At 38.2% G+C, this 22,036-nt stretch overlaps 1 protein-coding gene across 1 annotated transcript in view; it reads left to right on the top strand.

Moving 5' to 3' along the window:
* Positions 1–2,820: 2,820 nt before the first annotated feature.
* Blmh (bleomycin hydrolase) overlaps positions 2,821–22,036 on the top strand; it is a 44,797-nt gene continuing 25,581 nt past the window's right edge. Inside the window, exons 1-7 of the mRNA XM_046447024.2 lie at positions 2,821–3,029; positions 3,330–3,527; positions 5,852–5,961; positions 7,044–7,185; positions 7,766–7,854; positions 10,346–10,438; positions 21,360–21,515. Of these exons, the coding sequence (XP_046302980.1) occupies positions 3,017–3,029; positions 3,330–3,527; positions 5,852–5,961; positions 7,044–7,185; positions 7,766–7,854; positions 10,346–10,438; positions 21,360–21,515 (801 nt within the window). The 5' untranslated portion in view covers positions 2,821–3,016. The remainder of the gene's footprint in view (positions 3,030–3,329; positions 3,528–5,851; positions 5,962–7,043; positions 7,186–7,765; positions 7,855–10,345; positions 10,439–21,359; positions 21,516–22,036) is intronic.

The raw sequence follows: 22,036 nt of genomic DNA, 5'->3' as shown, positions 1-22,036 counted from the left end.
AAGCTGGTTAGGAAGGGTGCCACCCTGGCAACAAGAGCAGAGCAGGAGATCTGGCAAAGAGATGATGATATCCATCTCTGGGCATGGGGTGGGGAAATATAATCACGGCATGAAAAGGGTGGCAGTAGTTGTAAAACTGGTCCCTCCCACCTTCTCCCATGATTCCATTTCTTCCTCTTTTCCTGAACTCTGTTAGTAATTGTACCCTCTCTGACATACATTTAACTTCTTATCTGGACTGATTCCTTCCTCACATCAATAGACATAAAATTTTCCTTTCTCCCCAAAGAGCTTCCCTAATATTTATTTCCCTCTCAACTTACTGCACCCCACCTTTCCATTGTCGTTGCCCTCTCTAGAATTGTCTCCAATGCAGCTGCCATATTCAATCTTGACTTTTCCACAGCTCAGTCTCATTCACCATCTTCTCTTTGCCTTTCTAGGATTCCAGGAAAATACCCCTTGCTCTACTCCAGTTTTGTGACTACTCTTTCTTTTTCTTCAGCTATGCTTAAATGTTACTGTTTCCAGAGCTCATGCTAAGCCCTGATTGGGCAGAGCAAGCAGAGCCAGGCTTGGACTGGATTTCCACTCCTGCTCCACACACTCAGCTGGTGCTCTTGTGCCCTGAACACCCTGTGAAACTAATTGTAAGCTGCAGCCCAGAGTACTATCCTTGGTCCTTATCTCTTTCTTGCTCTGACCTCTTTTCCTCTGCAACCTTGTTGACTTTCATGTTTCCATCTCTAACCAATGTGACTTATCTAATCTCTATAGACATTTTTCATGTGTCTGCTGGACTTCTCTTCCTGGATTTCCTGTAGACACTCCAAATTTGCCCTGGCTCAAACTGAATTCAGACCTGCTATTTACATACTCTCAAATAGCCTATTTTTCTGTATTCCCTCTCTTGTTTAAGGAACCCCCCCCACCCCCGTAGTCTTATTCAACTGAAAACTTCAAGATTCTGTCTGCCTCTTCCCTTTCTGCTGTCTAAGGCTTTTGTTAATCTCCCAAGTGCAATACTGGAATAGCCTTTTAACAAGTTTCCCCATTTCTAGAATCTCTCCCGTTCAAATCACCCTCCTCATTGCCAGCAGATTTTTCTTGACACTGATCTAAGCATATTGCTCCTTTGTTTAAAAATCTATTTTGGCTTCTAATTAAACATATGATAAAGTCCAGATGTTCAGGTGTGGCATATAAAACCCTTCATATCCTGACCCAAACCTACTTTTCCAGTCCTACATCTTGCCTCTGATCTCAACATGTTCCTTGTTCTTAACCACATCAGTATGATGCACAGTGGCTTGAACATGATTTTGCCATGTGCTTTAATGTCTCTGTACCTTTGTAGGTGTCTAGAATTCCCTTCTCCAGTCTTTGCCTTGTAAAATCCTATCCACTAGGGATGGAACACAGGACTTCATGCATGTTAAGCGTGCAGTTTATCACAGATCTACACCCCTTAGCCTTGTCACCTCTTCATTCAGGCACCCTGACTCTAATTAACAGCTCACCATTTCTCCAACCATACCATTGGTATTCTAGTAGATTCTCTAAAAGTTGTTTTGCATCTTTTTCACACAACATTATTGAGTTTCTTAAGAGCAAAATTATGTTTTTTTTCATTTATGCTCATATCATCAGCGACTTGCCCAGTTCCTGGTATATGACAGATACTGAATATAATTTTATGATTTTAATTAGGCGGGAAGCTTGAACATCATTTTGTAAAAGGAGTGGTGGTTTCTTTCAGCACAATTTTTAGTGTGTTTCTTTTCTTCAGATACTGAAAGAGTCTCAAGAATGAGACGTTAATGGGCCCCCTTGGAGACAGTTGCTATGTTATATCGCCAAACTCCAGCTCTGTCCCTCTAGGGACATAAAGACTGTGATTTCTCAAATGACTGATTGGTGCCTGAATACGGATTTTTCCAGATATCAGAATTCCTTAAAACCATTGATGATTTTCAATCTACAACCAAGATTATGGTTCCACAGAAGATTCTTATTGTTTTGAATAGCAGAGTTTCCGTGTAAAGGCAAATATATGTGTACTTGTTTTATCTCCTGTGGGTCCCCAAAATCTTGGAAAGCTGCTGAATTATCTTGAAAGCCTGGCGGTGGGGACATCATTTACAGGTTTTGTAGAGAGGCTAGCAAAACAATACTGATGACTGAACCCTTGTCATTCTCTTTAGTACTTGCTGGGTTAAGTGGGAGCCCAGAATGTGTAGTTTTCTTGAAATGAGGAGATGTATATTTGTAGAACCCGTGATAGTAGCTTCTGAGTGGGTGGGAAAGGGATTGGTTCCAACTTCCCTTCAAATACAAGAACTTGGTTCTAACTAGAATCCAAGCAACAAGTTGTCATTGAAAATGCAGTGACTGGTCTGCAAAGGCTGCTTAAGGAAAAGTCTTAAGCCCCAGCCTAATTGTGGGCCCCTCGGTTCCTTCCCACCGCCTCCAGCGCCCGTTCTGGCTTCTCAAAAGGCTTAATGAGGTCATTCCTCGGTGGTAGAATATTCAGGGTGTGGGCGCAGGGTGGAAGCCCTCAGCCTCCCTCCTCCGACTGGGACCGATACCGGGAGGGAGCCCCTGTGGCCAGGAAGGGGAGACCTCAGATGGCCGTTTGTGCTGGCGCCGCCAGGCCTGACGGTGGGCAGTGCCGGCGACTGCGCGGCTGCAAGCAGGGGCCGCAGTAGCCTCTGGACCCACCCGGGTGGGGGCGCCAGCCGCACCGCACGCGTCAGCGAGGCGGCCCCGTCGGCCCTCCCCCGGGCGGGGCCAGCCCCCGAAGGCGCTGACTCAGCAACGCGAGGGGGGAGTTTTGTCCCTCCGCGGACCCCGTTTCTCTGGGCCTCAGCCGCCACCGAGCGGGTTTCCTTTTTCCGGCGCTCCGGGTACAAGAGCCAGGTTGGGCCACCTAAGCAGCTGACCGTGGTGCAGTCCCAGTGCTCACCTGAAGACCCCTCCGAAAACTAACGTTACCCTGCTGGGCAGCGTGGGCACCATGAACAACGCGGGTGAGGCGCAGCTCTTCTCCGCCGAGTGCCTGGCGGAGTCCTCCCTGGGGCTTCCGCTGGACCCGTGAGGCCCGGCGGCGCGTAGGGCCAGAGGGCTGGGACCCGGGGCGATGCAGGGGATGGAGCTTTCCGGGCGGCCCCGAGCGGCCCGGAGAGAGACAGCATCTTGGAGGAGCATTGGGTAAAAGGCTTCCAGGCTTCAGTGGTCACCTCAGGATGCGCTTACAAAGTTAGACCCGGGACGTGGGAGCCTTGGATCAGCCCGTTTGGTGCTAAAAATCCCGTTTGGTCTCCCAACAGGACTGAATTCGGAGAAGGTAGCTGCTCTGATTCAGAAACTGAATTCTGACCCTCAGTTCGTACTCGCCCAAAATGTCGGGACCACCCACGACCTGCTGGACATCTGTCTGAAGAGGGCCACCGTACAGGGGGCTCAGCATGTGTTCCAGCACGTTGTGCCTCAGGAAGGCAAGCCGGTCACCAACCAGAAGAGCTCAGGTAAGGCTTTGAACTTCTTGCATACTTGACTTGACTTTTTTGACAGTGTCCCAATTTGGTGTCTTACTTCAGAATGGTCTTAGCAGGAGAGAAGTTTGCATTGAAAGAACATGAAAGTCCCTAGAGAATAGACACAGGTAAAAGGAGGCCTAACAATTACCTGTGAGACTTGTTTTGGTGATCTGTGACTTCTTCCGTATATTTAGTTTCAGCACTAGAGTGACAAGTTTGGGGTCATCTGTTTGAGCACAGGTCACACTCTATTTTGATATTACCTGATTGCAGCTCCATGTCTTGCAGATGCCTCTGTGCCTTGGTCACAAAACAGACCATGCAAAAATGTTCATGTCCACAATTGCCTAAAAGTGTATATAAATACATGAAATAGAAAACACATAGAAATAGATTTTTAAATAAATTCCTCATAGTTAATGTGCTAATAGGGTCAGTTCTCACCAATAGGTGAGCTCGTAATACAGAAAAAAAAATTCAGTTCTTCTGCTTTGCTTGTTAAAAAAAAATCTTGTTTTACAATCCCACACCACTCAGAAATAATAGCTCCAGTGAAATATTGGTTATCAAGGGATCTACATATGAACATTCTCACAACAAATGGAGAAAATTCTTTTCTCCATCCAGAAAACACTTTTTCTATCTATATTGACGTAAAGCATATTACTGCTTATCTAGAGTCAGTCAAAACTCATAAAATGCACATTTAACTAATACGGGTGTATTTTATTGTATGTAAATTATACCTCAGTAACATTGACTTTTTAATTTTAAGGGAAAAAAATCATGACCTTACAATAATTAATGTTTTGCTGTGGTAGAAAGTGTGTTAGGGTGATGTGTGCTGTCAGGCTACAAATGATCCAGTTAAATGTCACAGTAATCTTACATAGTTTAGCAGAAAGCCTGAAAATATTAATCTGGAACAAGTCAACAGGTCAGGTTTTATACATTGTGTCACTTTTACTTACAAATAGCACATGAACTATGTACTTTGTTTTCACATTTAATAGTTCATCTAGATTCTCTCTACTGGAAACGTGTATATTTATATATATATATATATATATATATATATATATATATATATGGATATATAAGACATTCATGACTTTTGGAAATATGATTTAAATTTTTTTCTTACAAAATTATTCTTGTTCAACATAGAAAATTTGCAAAATACCAACAGGATTTTTTTTTTCTTTTTTTTTTCTCTGTAAATTTATCAGATCTTTATCCTATGTGTATTTTTAGTATGAGTTGATACCTCACACATTTTTAGATAACCTACCTGTTTTTCTCACTTATCCATATAATGTGAATATGGTTTCATATCTGTAAAAAGTTACAACCAAATAGAAGTCAAAGTTTTTTTTCCCTCCAAATTTTCCTTTAGAAAAGAGTGTTAGCTGGGTACAGTGGTGCACACCTGTAATCTCAGAAACTTAGGAGGCTAAGAAAGGAGAATCGAAAGTTCTAAGCCATCCCAGGCAACTTAGCAAGACCTTGTCCCAAAATAAAAAATGAAAGGAGCTGGGATTATAGCTTAGTGGCAGAGTACTTCTAGGTTCAATGCCCAGTATCTATCTCTCTCTCTCTCTCTCTCTCTCTCTCTCTCTCTCTCTCTCTTTTTCTCTTTCACACACACATACACACACACACACACACACACAAAGAGAATTACCCTATATTCAAGTATTCAAAGACTTTCAGGATGTGCACACTATTAATTTATCTTTAAGTGAAGATATTACTCTCATTCCATGCCAGTTTGGGATGCTTAAATAGATCATTTGATTGAATCAGGTTTGGGGTTTCTTTTGTGTGTGTGGTACTGGGGATTGAACCCAGGGGTGCTCTACCACTGATCTACATCCTCATCCCTTTTTGTTTCTTCTTTTGAGACAGGTTTCACTAAGTTGTTTAAGGTTTCACTACATTTCTAAGGCTGACCTCAAGCTTGCTGTTCTCCTGCTTCAGCCTCCCATGTCACTGAGATTACAGGCATGTGCCACTGTGCTTGGCTCTAGTGGTGTTTCTTTTAGGTGATTTGTAATAGTTTTTTTTTTCCAATTTTTTTTTTAGTTGTAGAACACAATACGTATGTATTTTTAAAAGATATTAAACCTTTACACACTTTGACATACGGTAATTGCTACCTGTCTTTTTGTTTTTAGTGTTTCTGCTCTTTGTGATTTAGTCTTAATTGTCCAAATCTTGTCATGGGTGCAGTGCAGTATTGGGAGATATATTTGAAGCAATATAATCTGTGAGCACTCATCATAATTTCTAGTTTTGCTTTCTTGTTTCAGGGCGATGCTGGATCTTTTCTTGTCTGAATGTTATGAGACTTCCATTCATGAAAAAATTTAATATTGAAGAATTTGAGTTTAGTCAATCTTACCTATTTTTCTGGGACAAGGTATGGGACTGATCTTGGAAGATTCTTTTTGTTTTGTTATCAACCTAGGTAGGGACTTCCTCTTCATTTCTTCCTTTTCCAGTTATAGTCTACCCTTTAATTATAGGTGAAACACCATTTATTCTGATTTCCAAAGAATAAAAGTTGACTCTTATTGAAGGGAGAAGTGTGTATGTGTGTGTGTATGTGTGTGTGTGTGTGTAGATATGGTTGGTGCTGTATATCAAATCCAGGACCTCACACATGCTAGGCAAGAGCTGTACTACTGAGCTATACCCCATCCCCCAGAACTGCTTTGGTTGGTAGGTGCCTTCTTATTGCCATTAAATGATAAATTCACTGGCTTATCTTACTACTTCCTATTTCTTTAAGATTTAAAATTGTGTTTTCCATCATTTCTCTTTTTGACTTCTTTAAGTTACTTGATCTTTTTAGGACCTCATTCTCCTTCTTTGGGTAGTACTGAAAAACAATCACGTTATTCCATTTAAAAATCTTTAAATTGTGTATTATATGTGTACATCAGATGTGTTTTGATTGAAGACTCTAAATTTCAGGTTTTATTTTAATATGAGAATGTATGCACAAACATACAATATGTTGGAATAATTATACAAGAAGAGACTTCAAAAAAAAAAAAAGAAGAGACTTCATATATTCTTATGAAACTAGATGCTGATATTTAATTACCAAGTTTAGTGGGGTTTTTTTTCCCCCCTTATTTTTCTATTGGTGCATTATAGTTGTACATAATAGGGACTTTGTTGTTACCTATTCATATATACACAATATAACAATAGAATTTGACAAATATCATTCCCCCAGTATTTCCCCTTCTGTCCCCATCTCCCTCCCTGGATCCCTTTCCTCTACTCTACTGATCTCCCTTCAGTTGTCAACAGACACTACCCCCTACCCTGCCCCAATCTTTTTCTTCCTTTTTCTTCTCTAGCCCAACTTTAGTTTTAAAATACCTATTATGTTGGATCTGTGATAGTTCCATGATTCTTATTGTGTTGATAATGCCAATAAAGTTATTGCTTCTCTCTTTTTAAAATTTTATTTATCTTTCCTTACTCTAGGTTGAACGTTGTTATTTCTTCTTGAATGCTTTTGTGGACACAGCCCAGAAAAAAGAGCCTGAGGATGGGAGGCTAGTGCAGTATTTGCTTATGAATCCTACAAATGATGGTGGGCAATGGGATATGCTTGTCAATATTGTTGGTAAGAGCCTTTCTGTAATGAAACTAAACTAAAACTCAGCCTGATTGAGCTGAGTTGAGCTGAGTTTTAGTGTAGTTAGGAATAGACTGTTTCTTTGATGGTTATATACAAAGAAGAATTCATCTTTAAGAAGAGTATGTAGTTAGATATAAGAATCTTTATTTCACGTTCTCATCTATAAAGTGCCTTTCTTAAATGAGTGATAAGGAGATGGGAATGGTGCGTCAGGAAGAAAAAGGAAATGTTAAATAGAACTAACTTTGCATTAAAAATCTTTTGTCCATTGACATAATAAAAAAAAAACACACACACACATTAAGCTGCAACTGTTTGACAGTGTCAAATGGATAAATCTCTTTGAGCTGGGCATTTTGCAAAGTATGATAGGCAAAAAGAATTAATTCTAAAACAGGTAGATGAATATGTACGTGGAAAATATGATTAATAATAAGCACTAGATTTTCTAGATTAGAACAGCAAAATATAGCCTGTTTTTAAAAGCAATAGAGAGTTTTGACAGAATGTCTAACACTAGAGTATACTTTTACTTTATTGAACACTAAAATTTGTTTACTTTTAGAAAAATATGGCGTTGTCCCTAAGAAATGCTTCCCTGAGTCTCATACAACAGAGGCAAGCAGACGCATGAATGATATTCTGAATCACAAGGTATGACATGTGGAGCAGGGTAGGATTGAGTTTAGTGTACTTACCTTAAAACTTTTCTACCTTACACACACATGTAATCTGAATTACTTGGAAGGCTAGGGCAGATGATGGCAAGTTGGAGACCATACCAAGCAATGGAGCACTTGTCTAGCCTGGGATCAATCCCAAAAACAAAAACAAAAATATCTGGTCATGATGGTGCACACCTGAATCCCACAATTTGGGATACTAAGGCAGGAGGATGACAAGTTCAAGGCTAGCCTGGGCAACTAAGTGAGAACCTGTCTCAAATTTTTTAAAATTACTGCCCCCAACTTTGCCCCTTTTCAGCAGGAAGCAGTTTGGAGATATTGTCATCCCTTTTTCCATGGAAATGGAATGTAGAAATTGACAGTGGGGAAATGTGACAGTGGTCCACTTTATGCTTTGAATATAACCCTTGCTGTTCTGCCACTTCAACTTATTTTTAAAGTGGACATATCTTTCTCTTCCTCTCTCCCAGCTCCTGTCTAATCTCTCCCCCTCCTTAATCTCAGGGAAAATAGGATTACCTTTCTTCCCCATTCTAGGCAAGTTATCTGTCCCTGAGTACACCCTCACCATAGGAATGAAGTAATCCAGATGTTGGGATGCTACCAGAAGATCCCAGAAATAACTATCTCCCAAATTAACAGAGAACATGTGGAATGTAGCCTTTGAGTCACCTCTTTAAAAGCCCCCTGTTCTGTTCTCCTGCCTGTAATCCCAGAGGCTCTGGAGCTTGAGGCAGGAGGATCGCAAGTTCAAAGCCAGCCTCAGTAACTTAGCAAGGTGCTAAGCAACTCAGTAAGACTGTCTCTAAATAAAATACAAAACAGGGCTGGGGATGTGGCTCAGTGGTCGAGTGCCCCTGAGTTCAATCCCCAATACCTCCCGCCCCCCAAAAAAAGTCCCTATTCCTGCTGACAGGCAAGGCAGGAGTCCCTTGTGTTTCTCCTTTGCTGACAAAGCAATACACCTTTTTCCTTTTCCCTGCCAACAAAACAAAACAAAACTTTTTTTTTTAAAGGGCTGGGGATGTGGTTCAGTGATTAAGCACTACTGGCTTCAATCCCTCATACCAAAAGAAAAAAATAAAGCCCCTAACTCATTTTTAAAAAGAGTTGTGGTTATTTCAGTGTACACAGTTTTTAAAAATAATTGAGATTTGGAAAAAAAATTTATATCTTTTATTTCTGTTGATTTTAATATTTTCTTATGGATATTCAGGGGGGAAAGTCTCATGCTCAATATGTGCCTCTTGCTTAGTTCTTATACAGATGGGTTGGGACAGCTTTATTTGCTAGTAAAACCAAAGAGAACTATTTGCAAGACTTCCTTAAAGAGTATGCTGAGTTCTTAGGCTTCCCCAGACCACATTAATATGATTTATCTGCCCACTAAAGATTTGATATAATCACAGTACTTTTTTTTTCTTTTAGTACTGGGAATTAGAGCCTCGCACATGTTAGGCAAATGCTCCACTACTGAGCTACATTCTAGTACCTTTTATCGTTTTATTTTGAGACAGGGTCTTGCGAAATTGCCCAGGCTGGCCTTAAACTTATAATCCTTCTCCCTCAGTCTCCAAAGTAGCTGAGATTAAAGATGTGTGCCACCACACCCAGCTTAAGCTGTTTTTTATTGTGTCAGTTATCTTAATGAATCATTTTTTTCTTCACATAACTCATTTTACAAAGAAAGGTTATAAATCCTATAAGGATGCTGCTCTGCTAGCCAGACATCTTTTTTGAGAATTGGGAATTAAGAGAATCTACTATCCTTGTCTCTGAGGCTAAAATTGGATCTGTCATGGGAAAAAGATGACATTTTAAAATAAATACAGATATTCCCCAATATTAGAAGTAAGCTATTTTCTACTGAGGAAACTGGAAATTCTTATCTAAAGGCTAAATGATCATTAGTAGCATAACTTTGGATTTCATTTTGAGTGTGAGGAAGATCCTCCTTAGCATGCTGTTAAATCTCAGACTCTCCTTTATTTTGGGCATCTCTCAAAATTTAAAGCAACAAAATTGAAAATTATATTGGAAGTTGACACAGCCATTTCATAGTGATTTGACAGAGAAGGTGATTTGAACAACTAATAAAATTCCAAATAAAAATATGTAAGTCTAGTGCCATAATCATTTGTTTCTTGCTTTTTCTAAGGGTGAAAGGCATTATGGAATCATGTTTTTCCCAAGTCCATACAAAGAGTACTGTCAATTATAGTGCAGAAACATCTAGCAGTCTTTGGGAATAATCCATGTCTTATGCAAAGTATTTTTTTGTTTGTTCGTTTGTTTTTGTTGTGTGTTTAAGTAGACTCATTGGGGAAAAACATTTTCTTCTGTACTTTTGCTCTGGTCTTGACCAAGTTATACTTAAAAATAGAACTAGCATTGGTCTTACATTAGGCTTATTCACAGTTTGGGTAACTATTGGAGTACTGAATAAGTTTCTATCATAGATGAGAGAATTCTGTATTCGACTACGGAACCTGGTACACAGTGGAGCAACCAAGGGAGAAATCTCAGCTACACAGGACATCATGATGGAGGAGGTAATAATAATTATCTGGATTTTTATGATTCTTCTAAAGAACTCAGAACATTTGTTAAACTGATTAGAAAGTATAGTCATTACAGTAAATATTTAATTAAATGGAAACTACTTATTTTACACTAAAAAAAATTTGAGATTTAAACTTGATTTTATTTTAGTACAGCTCTTCATTCTTCATTTTTTAAATATTGAACACCTCTGTGAGTTTGGAATTGAGGAAACAAAGATGAGAAAGCCCATTTCTGCTCTTAAGGAGCTCAGTCTCTTGGGGGAAAAAACCACATGAATTATTATAATAAATCCTGTGCTATAAATAAGTCCTATGCTGAAATATGTGAAAAAGGAATTGGTGGTCTTAGAGGAGGAGTGAATAATTCCTTGAGCTCAAGGTACCTAGGGAGATTTTGAAAGAGCAGTAAGAATTTACTAGGTAAATAATAGGGAAGACCATCTCAGGTAAAGGGAATTGTATACCCAGTGGCATGAGATGTGGGGAATCTTGGGTAGGTGCCAGAACTTTTGGGGTTTTGTAGGAATAAAGATGAGGAACTGTTGATGGTTATATCAGTTAAAATAATGTATTTGAAAACTTTTTGAAAAACTTAAAAAGCATCAAATATAAGGTAGTCAAAGTATTTATTGTCAAAGCAGTAAAGAAATTTTATTACTTAACACTGTCCATATCCAGAATGAATATACATGAAACTGAAATTGCTTTGAGAAAAGAACCTTTTTCAGCCATTGGGCCCATTAGTAGACCTCCTTTTAAGACTGTGAAGTTAAAATGGGTTAATTTTTTTTCACTGCAATGGAAAAAAAACTTATCCTTCACTAATGTTTTCCTTTAAATTTTAGAAGAGTAGTTGAAAGCATAGTCTCTGGAGTCAGACTGTGTGAATTTTAGTCTTCTCTTTACCTAAGAGCCATGTCTCCTGGGACTAGTTTCTTAAGCTCTCAGATCTCTGTTCAAGTGTAGTATGTTTAGCCCAGTACTTGACCCAATAGCTTTTTCTTCTTACATTGTCTTTCAATTGAATGAATATGAGGTTTAATTTACCACAAGCATTTAAATTATCTCATATTTGCCTTTCTTCTTAAATGTTCCTATTACAGAAAGATGTCTTCGTGTAGCAAGAAAAAAATAGGCTTTGGAGTTAGATGTACGTGGATTTTAACTCTGATTCTGTTATTTAACAGCCTATGCCCCATCAAAACACCTCTTCTGGTACCCTAGCCCCTCAGTCCCAGTTGATGACCTCTTTGTGCCCAGTGGCACGGGGCTGCCATGGTGCTTGGCAGGATCTGGGTACAGATTCACCCTCCTTCTCTATGATCTTGGGTAGCTCAGTTAATGTGAGATTGAATTTGAGATTTAAGATAGTTTCCTAATTGGGTTTTATGAGGTCGTATAAGGAATTAAATATAAGTATGCAAGGCACACAGCAGGAGTCTAGTAAATACTAGTTCTCTTCTCTTCACTGCTTGGAATGGTATCTCTTGCATAGGGCATATCTCTTACATAATCTTCCATCATTTATGCTTTAAGATAATGGGAGTACAGCAGGCATGAAAGTTCTGCAAACAGTTAGAGAAAGATCCAAGATAATACTTTTTATAGAACATAAGCTTTCTATTGGCTTGGGATATTTGTTTCAATGATCTTTGGACTAATAATGTATTTAAGATTCATGTCCTAATCGTAGGACTAGTGGAAGAGCAAGTGACTGATAAGAATTAAGGCAGATATATTTTACATTTTTTTCTCCTACTACCAAGTCCTGAGCATAGATGTTTTATAGGATTGTTTACGTAATGATTCTCCCCAAACTGTTCACTACAGAATTCTGTGTGGTCGGTTTTTAAATCTTTACAGTTCCCCAAATGACTCTTCTTTATTGAGCCTGACTCTCTGGTAATGAAGAGTCTAGCTTCATTTAAAGCCACAAATTAGTACCTTTGATTTGTTTAGCCTTGTGGGCAAGTCAAAATGATGACTAAATGAACAACCATGAAGCTCAGATTGCTTTGAATGGAATGTTTATGCTGAAGGCATTCTTTCTGAGAGAAGGGCAGATTCTCTGTAGAGGTGATAGACAAGGCAGATCTGTTTTAGAAAAGTGTAGTCACCTCTATTGCAGTATTTTCTCAGTGTGTTCCTTTCCATCTCCAGATCCCTTTAGGATTATTAATGTATACTGTACCAAAACTCCATCTGTTAAAAACAAATCATAAAACAGAGACCAAAAATAATCTTTGTCAGTGCTATGAAGGGTCATTTTGATTTGCTTAGGAAATTGTATAGCAGTGGCTCTTAGCTCTTAAAACAATATTTAGGCCTGACGGTAGTGCACACCTGTAATCCCAGCAACTTGGGAGGCTGAAGCGGGAGGAAGTTCAAGGCAAACCCTTGCAAGTTAGCAAGACTTTCTCAAAATAAAAAATTAGCTGTGTGTGGTGGCACATGCCTCAGAAGACTGAGGCAGGAGGATTACAAATTCAAATCTGCATTTTATTCTAAATTTTTATTTCTAAATGAGGTAAGCATTGTGGGTTTTAAGCTAAGGTTTAATTTTTGCTTCAAGAATATTCACTCTGGGGCTAAGGTTGTGGCTCAGTGGCAGAGAGCTTGCCTAGCATGTATGAGGTGCTGTGTTTGATTCTCAGCACCACATATCAATAAGTAAAATAAAGGTCCATTGACAACTAAAAAAATATTTTAAAAAGAGAAAAAAAATGTTCACTCTGGGGGCCGGGGCTTAAGCTCAGCAGTAGAGTGCTTGCCTTGCACATACATGTGAGGCACTGGGTTTGATCCTCAGCATCACATAAAAATAAATAAACAAAATAAAGGAATTGTGTCCAACTACAACTAAAAAAAAAGTATGTTCATTCTGAATGTTTTGAGAATAGATGGTATAACAGCAGGATAGGAAGCGGGGAGACCAGATAGGAAGTTAATTCTAGTCACATAGATAAGAGGTTATAGTAGTTTGGGTAGGGTTGGTGAGAGTGAGAATGGAGAGAAGTGAATCAATTTCAGGGTGTATTTTGGAAATGAAACTGTCAAGACTTGCTGATGTGTTGAATGTGGAGGACAAGGAAGGTGGAATATCTGGGTAATGTGGCATGGGGATGTCTTGAATATGTGAAAGAATGCTGCTAGGCAGTTAGGGCAGTAGGGAACCAGTGTGTGGAAAAAATAACAAATGTGAATGAGAGAAATAATATTGAAGAGGAAGATTTCGGAGGAGGGAAAGAACGGATATGGTCTATTAAGTAGTGCTTTCAAACTTCAAGGTGCATATGAATCACCTGGGGATCTTATTAAAATGCAGATTGATAGAATAGGTCTGGAGTAGGGGCAGGATAGTGCGCACTTCTGTATCTTTGATTCAAATACTACTCTAGAAGCACTCTCAGGATCATTATTGAACTATTAATTTTCCACATGAGCACATTGCCTTTACCATCACAGAAAGGCATATACCATCTGGGTGTACCTTTACATGTCATTCTCTGTCAAAAATATATTTAATGCCCCAGAAAGTATCTACTTCTCTGTCTTCCTTTATGGGCTTAGGTGGTTTTTGTTTCATTTGTTTTTAAACAGATCCTTGCCCTTTTTTCATTCCCCACCAGGAAGCAGTAGAGAGCAGCCATTTCTTCACCCCTTATTCTCAGTGTATCAGTCATCAAGGTCACTTACTCCTCTCCTGTAGCTGGTTCATTAACCATAGCATTTGATTGAATTGCCTTCAAAATTCTTCGCTTTTCTGTGACCACTGTAGTGTCTTTGTGACTACTCTGTGATCAGTAAGTCATTTCACCTTTAAGCCTAGTCCCTCCATCAGTTTAAAAAAAAATTGGAATAAATGATTTAAGAGCTTTGTAGCTTTGCATTTTATAATAGAAAAACCTAGTATTTTTACAGTGCATCAGACTTTATTGAACTCTCTTAATAACCCAATATTGCCAGTAAAATGAATATTCTAAGATTCTGCACTTCTGTAGTGTTTCTAGCCACTGAAATCTTTTAGTTTTTCCAGTTTTGCTCCCTTATGGGTAGTTTGGTTATTTTTTTAAAATTATTGTTGTTATTATTATTATTTTTATTATTATTATTTTGTAGGCAGATACAATACCATTATTCTAGGTATTTATTTTTATGTGGCTCTAAGGTTCAAACCCAGTGCCTCATATGTGTTAGGCAAGCACTCAACCACTGAGCCATATCCCTAGCCCCTAGTTTGTTTTTTTTGTTATTTTGTTTTTTTTTTTTTTTGGCACCAGGGATTGAACTCAGGGACACTGAACTACCAGCCACGTCTCCAGTCCTATTTTGTGTTTTATTTAGAGACAGGGTCTCACTGAGTTGCTCAGTGCCACACTTTTGCTGAGTCTGGCTTTGAATTTATAATCCTCCTGCCTCAGGCTCCTAAGCCACTTGGATTATAGGCATGTGCCACCTTGCCCAGCTAGTTTGTTTGGGCTATTTTTTTTAATATTTATTTTTTAATTATAGGTGGACACAATACATTTATATTACTTGTTTATTGTTTATTTATTTATTTTTATTTATATATGACAGTGGAATGCATTACAAATTTTTCATATCTCTGGTTGTATATTCAGTATATTCACACCAATTCATGTCTTCATACATGTACTTTGTATAATAATGATGATCACATCCTACCATCATTAATAACCCCATGCTCCCTTCCTTCCCCTCCAACCCCTCTGCTCTATCTAGAGTTTGTCTATTCCTCCCATGTTCCCGTTTCCTATCCCACTATGAATCAGCCTCCTTATATCAAAGAAAACATTCAGCATTGATTTTTTGGGATTGGCTAATTTCGCTTAGCATTATCTTCTCTAACTCCATCCATGATTTTATTCTCTTTTATTGCTGAGTAATATTCCATTGTGTATATATGCCATATTTTTTTTATCCATTCATCTATTGAGGGGCGTCTAGGTTGGTTCCACAGTTTAGGTATTATAAATTGTGCTGCTATTAACATTGATGTGGCTGTGTCCCTGTAGTATGCTGTTTTTAAGTCCTTTGGGTATAGACCAAGGAGAGGGATAGCTAGGTCAAACAGTGGTTCCATTCCCAATTTTCCAAAAAATCTCCATACTGCTTTCCATATTGGCTGCACCAATTTGCAGTCCCACCAGCAATGTATGAGTGTACCTTTTTCCCCACATCCTCGCCAACACTTATTGTTGTTTGTATGCCTAATAGCTGCCATTCTTACTGGAGTGAGATGAAATCTTAGAGTGGTTTTGATTTGCATTTCTCTAATTGCTAATGATGATGAACACTTTTTCACGTACTTGTTTATTTTTATGTGGTGCTGAGGATCAAACCCAGGGCCTCACACATGCTAGGCAAGCACTCTATTGCTGAGCCACAACCCCAGGCCCATAGTTTGGTTATTTTGAAACTAACTTTCAACCTTTCCTCCTTTCTGATCTGCCTAACAAAATAACTCTTAAAGGTTCTCACACTTCTAAGTAGTGGTGACGGACTTTCACCTATTGCATCTTTTTCTTCTCACTTGACTCTCTTGTTTGTCTCCCGGATTTAGTCATGAGTATGGGAATTGACTCAGTCCCAGATTGAAAATTTATTTGTCTTTTTAAATTGGGATCGGTATATCCCCCCAACCCCGCCCCCGTGTTCTGTGTCTTGTGCTTTGCCCTTTCCCTATCCTGATTCAATTATTTATCATCTTAGACTTCCACGAATCATTTAAAATAAATCTCTCTGCTGGAAGAAAATATTTTTAGAGACCATTTCAGTATGGCTCCTTTATAAAATTAGATTTGAGAGTTAAGACCTTTTTCTCTTATTTATATTCTGCCTTCTACAAGATGTATTTAAATAGAAACAGGAATTGCGTTTTTTTCGATACCAAGGGCAGCTTTTCTGATTGGTTTTAAGTTGGTAGAGATTGTTTTTAAATTGATTGTAATTCCTTGATAGAAAGGGATTACATATGCTTAGCCACATAGGACGATTAGTTTAAATTTCCAGTTAAATTAGCAAGAATATAAAATCTTAAAATCAGAAGCCATATGGCCCTAACAGGCAGGTATAGATGCAGTGTATCTCAGCATGGCTTTTCTTGAACCTACCTCCAGTCAAAAGTGCAAGAGAAGGATCTCAGTTAGTCAAAAAAATTAGAAGTTTTTCCAGTAATCTGTGTTTAAAGGAATAATTACAAACATTGACTTCTTCTATTTAATTTTTTTAAAAAATTCAAAATCAGTAAGACCACATTTATAAGCTATATAAATAGATTGGGGAGTTGGGGGGAAAACAGTCAGTTCCCATTTGTCACCGTGCCATATATCTCTCTGCCTTCAGTATTTCAGCATTTTGGAAAGTTCATATTCCCTTAGTTTGCCCACTTTACTCTGTTTTAATACCTTTTTATTAGGTTGGGATTGACACTTTTGATCTGAAATCACAAGTCATACATTCAGTAAATATTCCACATGTACCTGGCACCGTTCTAGGCATTAGGGATTCAATACTGAACAAAACATTAAAATCCCCACCTTTGTGTAATTTACTTCCTAGTAGAGAGAGACAAAATATATAGGAAGAATAATATGCTTATATACTTTCATAAGTGTTATGGAAAAAAACAAAGTAAAGAGCTGGACACTGAGGCACATACTTGTAATCTCAGCACTTGGGAGGCTAAAGCAGGAGGATCACAAATTCGAGGGTAGACTTGGTAATTTGGTAAGGCCCTGACTCAAAATTTAAAAAGAAAGGGGTAACTGGGGATGTACCTCAGTAGTAAAGCATCACTTCACCAAAAAATAAAATTATAAATAAAGGAGAGGAAGATCAAAAGTATTCTGAGATTATGGTCATTCTGTTATTTTATTCAGTTCTCTATATTGACTTGTGTTCAATAGCCAGTATCTTTTGTTTTGTCCTGAATGCCAAGTGCATTTTGTGAGAAGCAGATAACATTCCTGTGTTACCCACTAGAGAGCAGACTTGTATATCTAAAGTGCACTGATGGTTTGTACCATTGAGAATAAGCAATGTTATTTCAGAACAGCAGTTTCTTTTCAAGAAAATGTAGTGCCAGGACCTTGGAGATTCTACTTTAGGAGATTTTTAATCAGAGTTTAGTTAACTAACTATATTTGAGGGTTGGGGATGTCATTCAATGGGGTGGAGTGCTTGCCTAGCATAAGTGAGGCTGTGGGTTCAATCCCTAGAGGGAAAAAAAAGAGTATTGTTATTTGATTCATAGTTAAATATTCCTTCCAACGTGTTATACAAACTGATTTAAATATGAATGTTTGGATAATTTAAAGTTATGGTAAACAAATAATATAAAACAAAGCCACATATTTCAAGTTACAGAGTTTTACCAGAATCTAAGAGGAAGGAATGTCACTCTTATCTTCACGTATATCTTAAATGTATATTTGATAAAATTCAGATTTATAAAGCATATGCAGTAGGGCTAAATGTTGTTTTGCAAAAGGATTCACCATAAAATTCATTAAATAGCAGAAACAAAATGTGAATTCCTCTAATGCTTTTTTTTTCTTTTTTCTTTTTTTTTTTTATTAATGGTGCTAGAGCTAGAACCCAGGGCCTTGTGTACACTAGGCAAGCACTGTACTTCTGAGCTGCTTCCCCAGCCCCTCTGATGCTTTTTTTGAGAGAAGAAGGGGGTAACTTAATACTTTTTACCTAAAGCAGGGAGTCAAATACACAATAAGATACTATGAAAACTATAGTAGAAAACATTCATGTCTATCTTTAAAGTATATTTAAAAGTAAACAGATAGATATTCACTTAGTTCTCTTAATCGTCATTGGGCCTGGCCTTAGATTCCCCCTTCTTTTGGTCAGGTCCTTGATTTACCATCCTTGGATAACTGAGAATTTATCAAAATGGTTTCATGAACATATATACACATATGTATGTGACAATAATTAATAGTTGAAAATACTATTAGTAGTATATAGTATTAGTCTATAAAACCTTCCTACTCTAAATATATTCTAACTATACACCTTCATTGTCACTGACCATAGTTATCAGAGTCAATGTCTTTCTCATAATAGCAGATTCCTAAAGTTCCCATTTGTAGCTTTGGTGCTAAGCAAATACAAAATGACTCTCTGGCCCAAGAGTAACTCAGTCACAGATGCTTATGTGCTACCTTGCCTCTTTCTATATTAGCAACCAATCTGACAGTACAACATTAAAAGAGGTGATTTGTGGACCAGCTGTTCAGGCTTATAAAGCACATAGTAAATCCTAATAAAGGTTCTGTCTTAGAAAACAGAAGATGAAAGGCAAACATAACATCTTTTCTAAGTTAGTAAACATTTAGAATCATAGCCATAAAGAACAAATTGCTGCACTAGGGGGCTGGGGATGTGGCTCAAATGGTAGTATGCTCGTCTGGCATGCGTAAGGCACTGGGTTCTATCCTCAGCACCACATAAAAAATAAAAAAATAAAGATATTGTGTCCACCTAAAACTAAAAAATTAAAAAATTGCTGCACTGGGGTTATGGCTCAGTGGTAGAGCGCTTGCCTGGCATGTGTGAGGCCCTCGGTTCGATCCTCAGCACCACATAAAAATTAAAAAAGAAAAAAAAAGGTATTGTGTCCAACTACAACTGAAAAATAAAAAAGAACAAATTGCTAGCCAGGTACTTTAGTACACACCCGTAATCCCAGCAACTCAGAAGGCTGAGGCAGGAGGCTCTTCAAGTTCGAGGCTAGCCTCAACAACTAAGCAAGACCCTGTCTTAAAATAAAAAATAAGCAGGACTGAGCATATAGCTTAGTGTTAAAGTGTCCCTGGGATTAATCCCCAGTACCAACAAAACATATTGCTTAAACCCACAGCAACGTTGAGTGAATATCACAGATATGTCAGCCAACCAATTGAAGCCAGACACCAAAGAAACTATATGCTCTGTGATTCCATGTATACAAAGTTAAAGAATATGCAAAACTGATTCATGGTTAGCTGGGCATAGTGGTACCTGTAATCCCAGCTGCTATTTGCCCATCCTGGGGAACTTAGTGAGACCCTGTTTAAAAAAAAAAAAAAAAAAGGCTGGAGATATAGAGTATACCTATGTTCAATTTCCAGTACTGAGGGAAAACCTGATCCATGGTTATAGAAACCAAAGTGGGGTTTTTGGGAAAGTTGTAGATTATTTACTGCAAAGGAACCAAGAAGCCCTTTCCTATCTGTTCCATATATTGATTTGAATGATGGTTATAGGGTATATATGTACATTAAAGTTGAATTGAGGGCTGGGGTTGTAGCTCAGTGGTAGAGCTCTTGCCTACCATGTGTGAGGCACTGGGTTCGATTCTCAGCACCACATAAAAATAAATGAAATGTCTAACAACAACTAAAAAATTTTTTTTAAAAATCAAATTGAGCTGTACACTTAAGATTAGTGCACTTTACATAACTACTGAAGATACATTGAAGGAAAAATGTAAGAAATTAAGTCATGGAGTTTGGATTTGTGGGAGATAATGGAGAAGTATTATGGGATTTTTCAATAGGGAAGTGACTTGAAGCAAGTGATGCTTCTAAAATTATTTATCATTATATGTAGAGAATGAACCAGACCTGCTGGGTTTTTTAGTTGTAATTGGACACAATACCTTTATTTTATTTTATTTTTTTAATGTGGTGCAGAGGATCGAACCTAGGGCCTTGTACATGATAGGTGAGCACTCTACTGCTGAGCCACAACCCCAGCCCCCAGATTTGCTTATTTTATCCAGGTCATATATATAGCACTGTGCTAGATGCTAAAAGGAACACAAAATATCCATGATGGGTCCTTATTCTTAAGAAGTTTATATTCTTTTATAGGAGATAAGTTGTATGAAGCCCAGAAAACTATAGTAAGTGGTAAATTCATAGTTTTTGGGTTTTTTTTTTTTTTTTTTTTTTGAAACATCATTGAAATCCAACCTAAAGTTCAAATCCTAATTCTGCCATTTATTGGCTTTGTGACTTCAGGAAAGTTATTTATGTCCCTGAACCTTAGTTTTCTTATCTGTAAAATGGGGATATATTTATTACCTTGGTTGAAAGATGAAACAGCATCATACTACTAGACTGTTTTTTTGGTAGCAGGGATTGAACCCAGAGGTGCTTAACTACTCAGTCATATCCCCAACATTTTAGTTTTTGTTTTTTGTTTGAGACAGGGTCTTGTTAAGTTTCTTAGGGCAAAAAAGTCACAATTAGAGGAAAGCCTCAATGCATAAAGAGAAGGAAATCCGGGCTGGGGATGTGGCTCAAGCGGTAGCGCGCTCGCCTGGCATGCGTGCGGCCTGGGTTCGATCCTCAGCACCACATACAAACAAAGATGTTGTGTCCGCCGAGAACTAAATAAATAAATAAATAAATACTAAAGTTTCTCTCTCTCTCTCTCTCTCTCTCTCTCTCTCTCTCTCTCTCTCTCGACTCTCTGTTTAAAAAAAAAAAAAAAGAGAAGGAAATCCATTATAAATTATTTTGTCACTTAAATTAATCAGTAGAAGAACTACTGAGATCCTATTGGGTATCAATGGTGGGCAGTTTCTTAGCTAAGGAAGTTTAATTTACAGGGCAAGTACTAAGCTCTAAATATTAACATTTCAAAATTATATTGTTCAGAGTGTTTATTTGAGAACTTACTTGTTGGCTGATATCAAATCCAGAATATCAACTTAACAAATTTTGGAGCAGTATTAGATTTCTGGGAAATTTCTGACTTGAATTTAGCCAATTTTTCATGTTTTCCAGGCTTGAGAAAAATGAGAAGGTTAAAAAGTTCTTCCTCTTAGGTTAAAAAAACTTCCTCATAGCCATTGCTCATTCATTTTCCATCCCTCTTCCAGATATTCCGTGTGGTGTGCATCTGTTTGGGTAATCCACCAGAGACATTCACCTGGGAGTATCGAGACAAAGATAAAAATTATCACAAGATTGGCCCCATAACACCCTTGGAGTTTTACAGAGAACATGTCAAGCCGCTCTTCAATATGGAAGATAAGGTTGGATGCTGGCACTGGCAGCCACTGGCTGTTTACTTTCAAATGCCTGTTGACTATATAGAAAGCTTATAAGATTCTCGAGTAAACATGCATGGTCATCAAACTAGATACTAAATAAACTTTTTATTTCCCTTCCTCTGAAGTATTATATGTGCCTAATAAAGTCGGTCATGCTACAGTCTCTCACCTTTCCCCGGTGTTCATCTTCAGAGACTTTTTTGACTGTAGTTCAGCAGTTTAACTCTCACATGCTCCCCTGATTTGGGCTGGGAGTCTTTCTCAGAGGCAAAGACAAAAGGAAAGTGTATTGGATGTTTCTTATGGATTCAGAGCATCTCCATACTGCAAGCCCCTATGGGAACTTCCTTGTTGGAGGAACAGTTGTCCCTTCCTGTCTTCTTGATCTGCCTAGTAACATGACTTAACAGAACCTCCTTGCTTTTTTTGCCTTCTTCGCCTTCTTCCAAGCAAATAACATTGCTGGGTATTGAGCCTGCTTTATAACTGGAAAGCAGGGACCT

The sequence above is a fragment of the Marmota monax genome, unplaced genomic scaffold (genome assembly GCF_021218885.2).
Source record: "Marmota monax isolate L192 unplaced genomic scaffold, Marmota_monax_Labrador192_F-V1.1 WCK01_AAM20220418_F8-fsc00138, whole genome shotgun sequence".
NCBI lineage: Eukaryota > Metazoa > Chordata > Mammalia > Rodentia > Sciuridae > Marmota > Marmota monax.
Note: the sequence above shows the minus strand (reverse complement) of the source record. Positions and strands in the feature narration are given on the sequence as shown.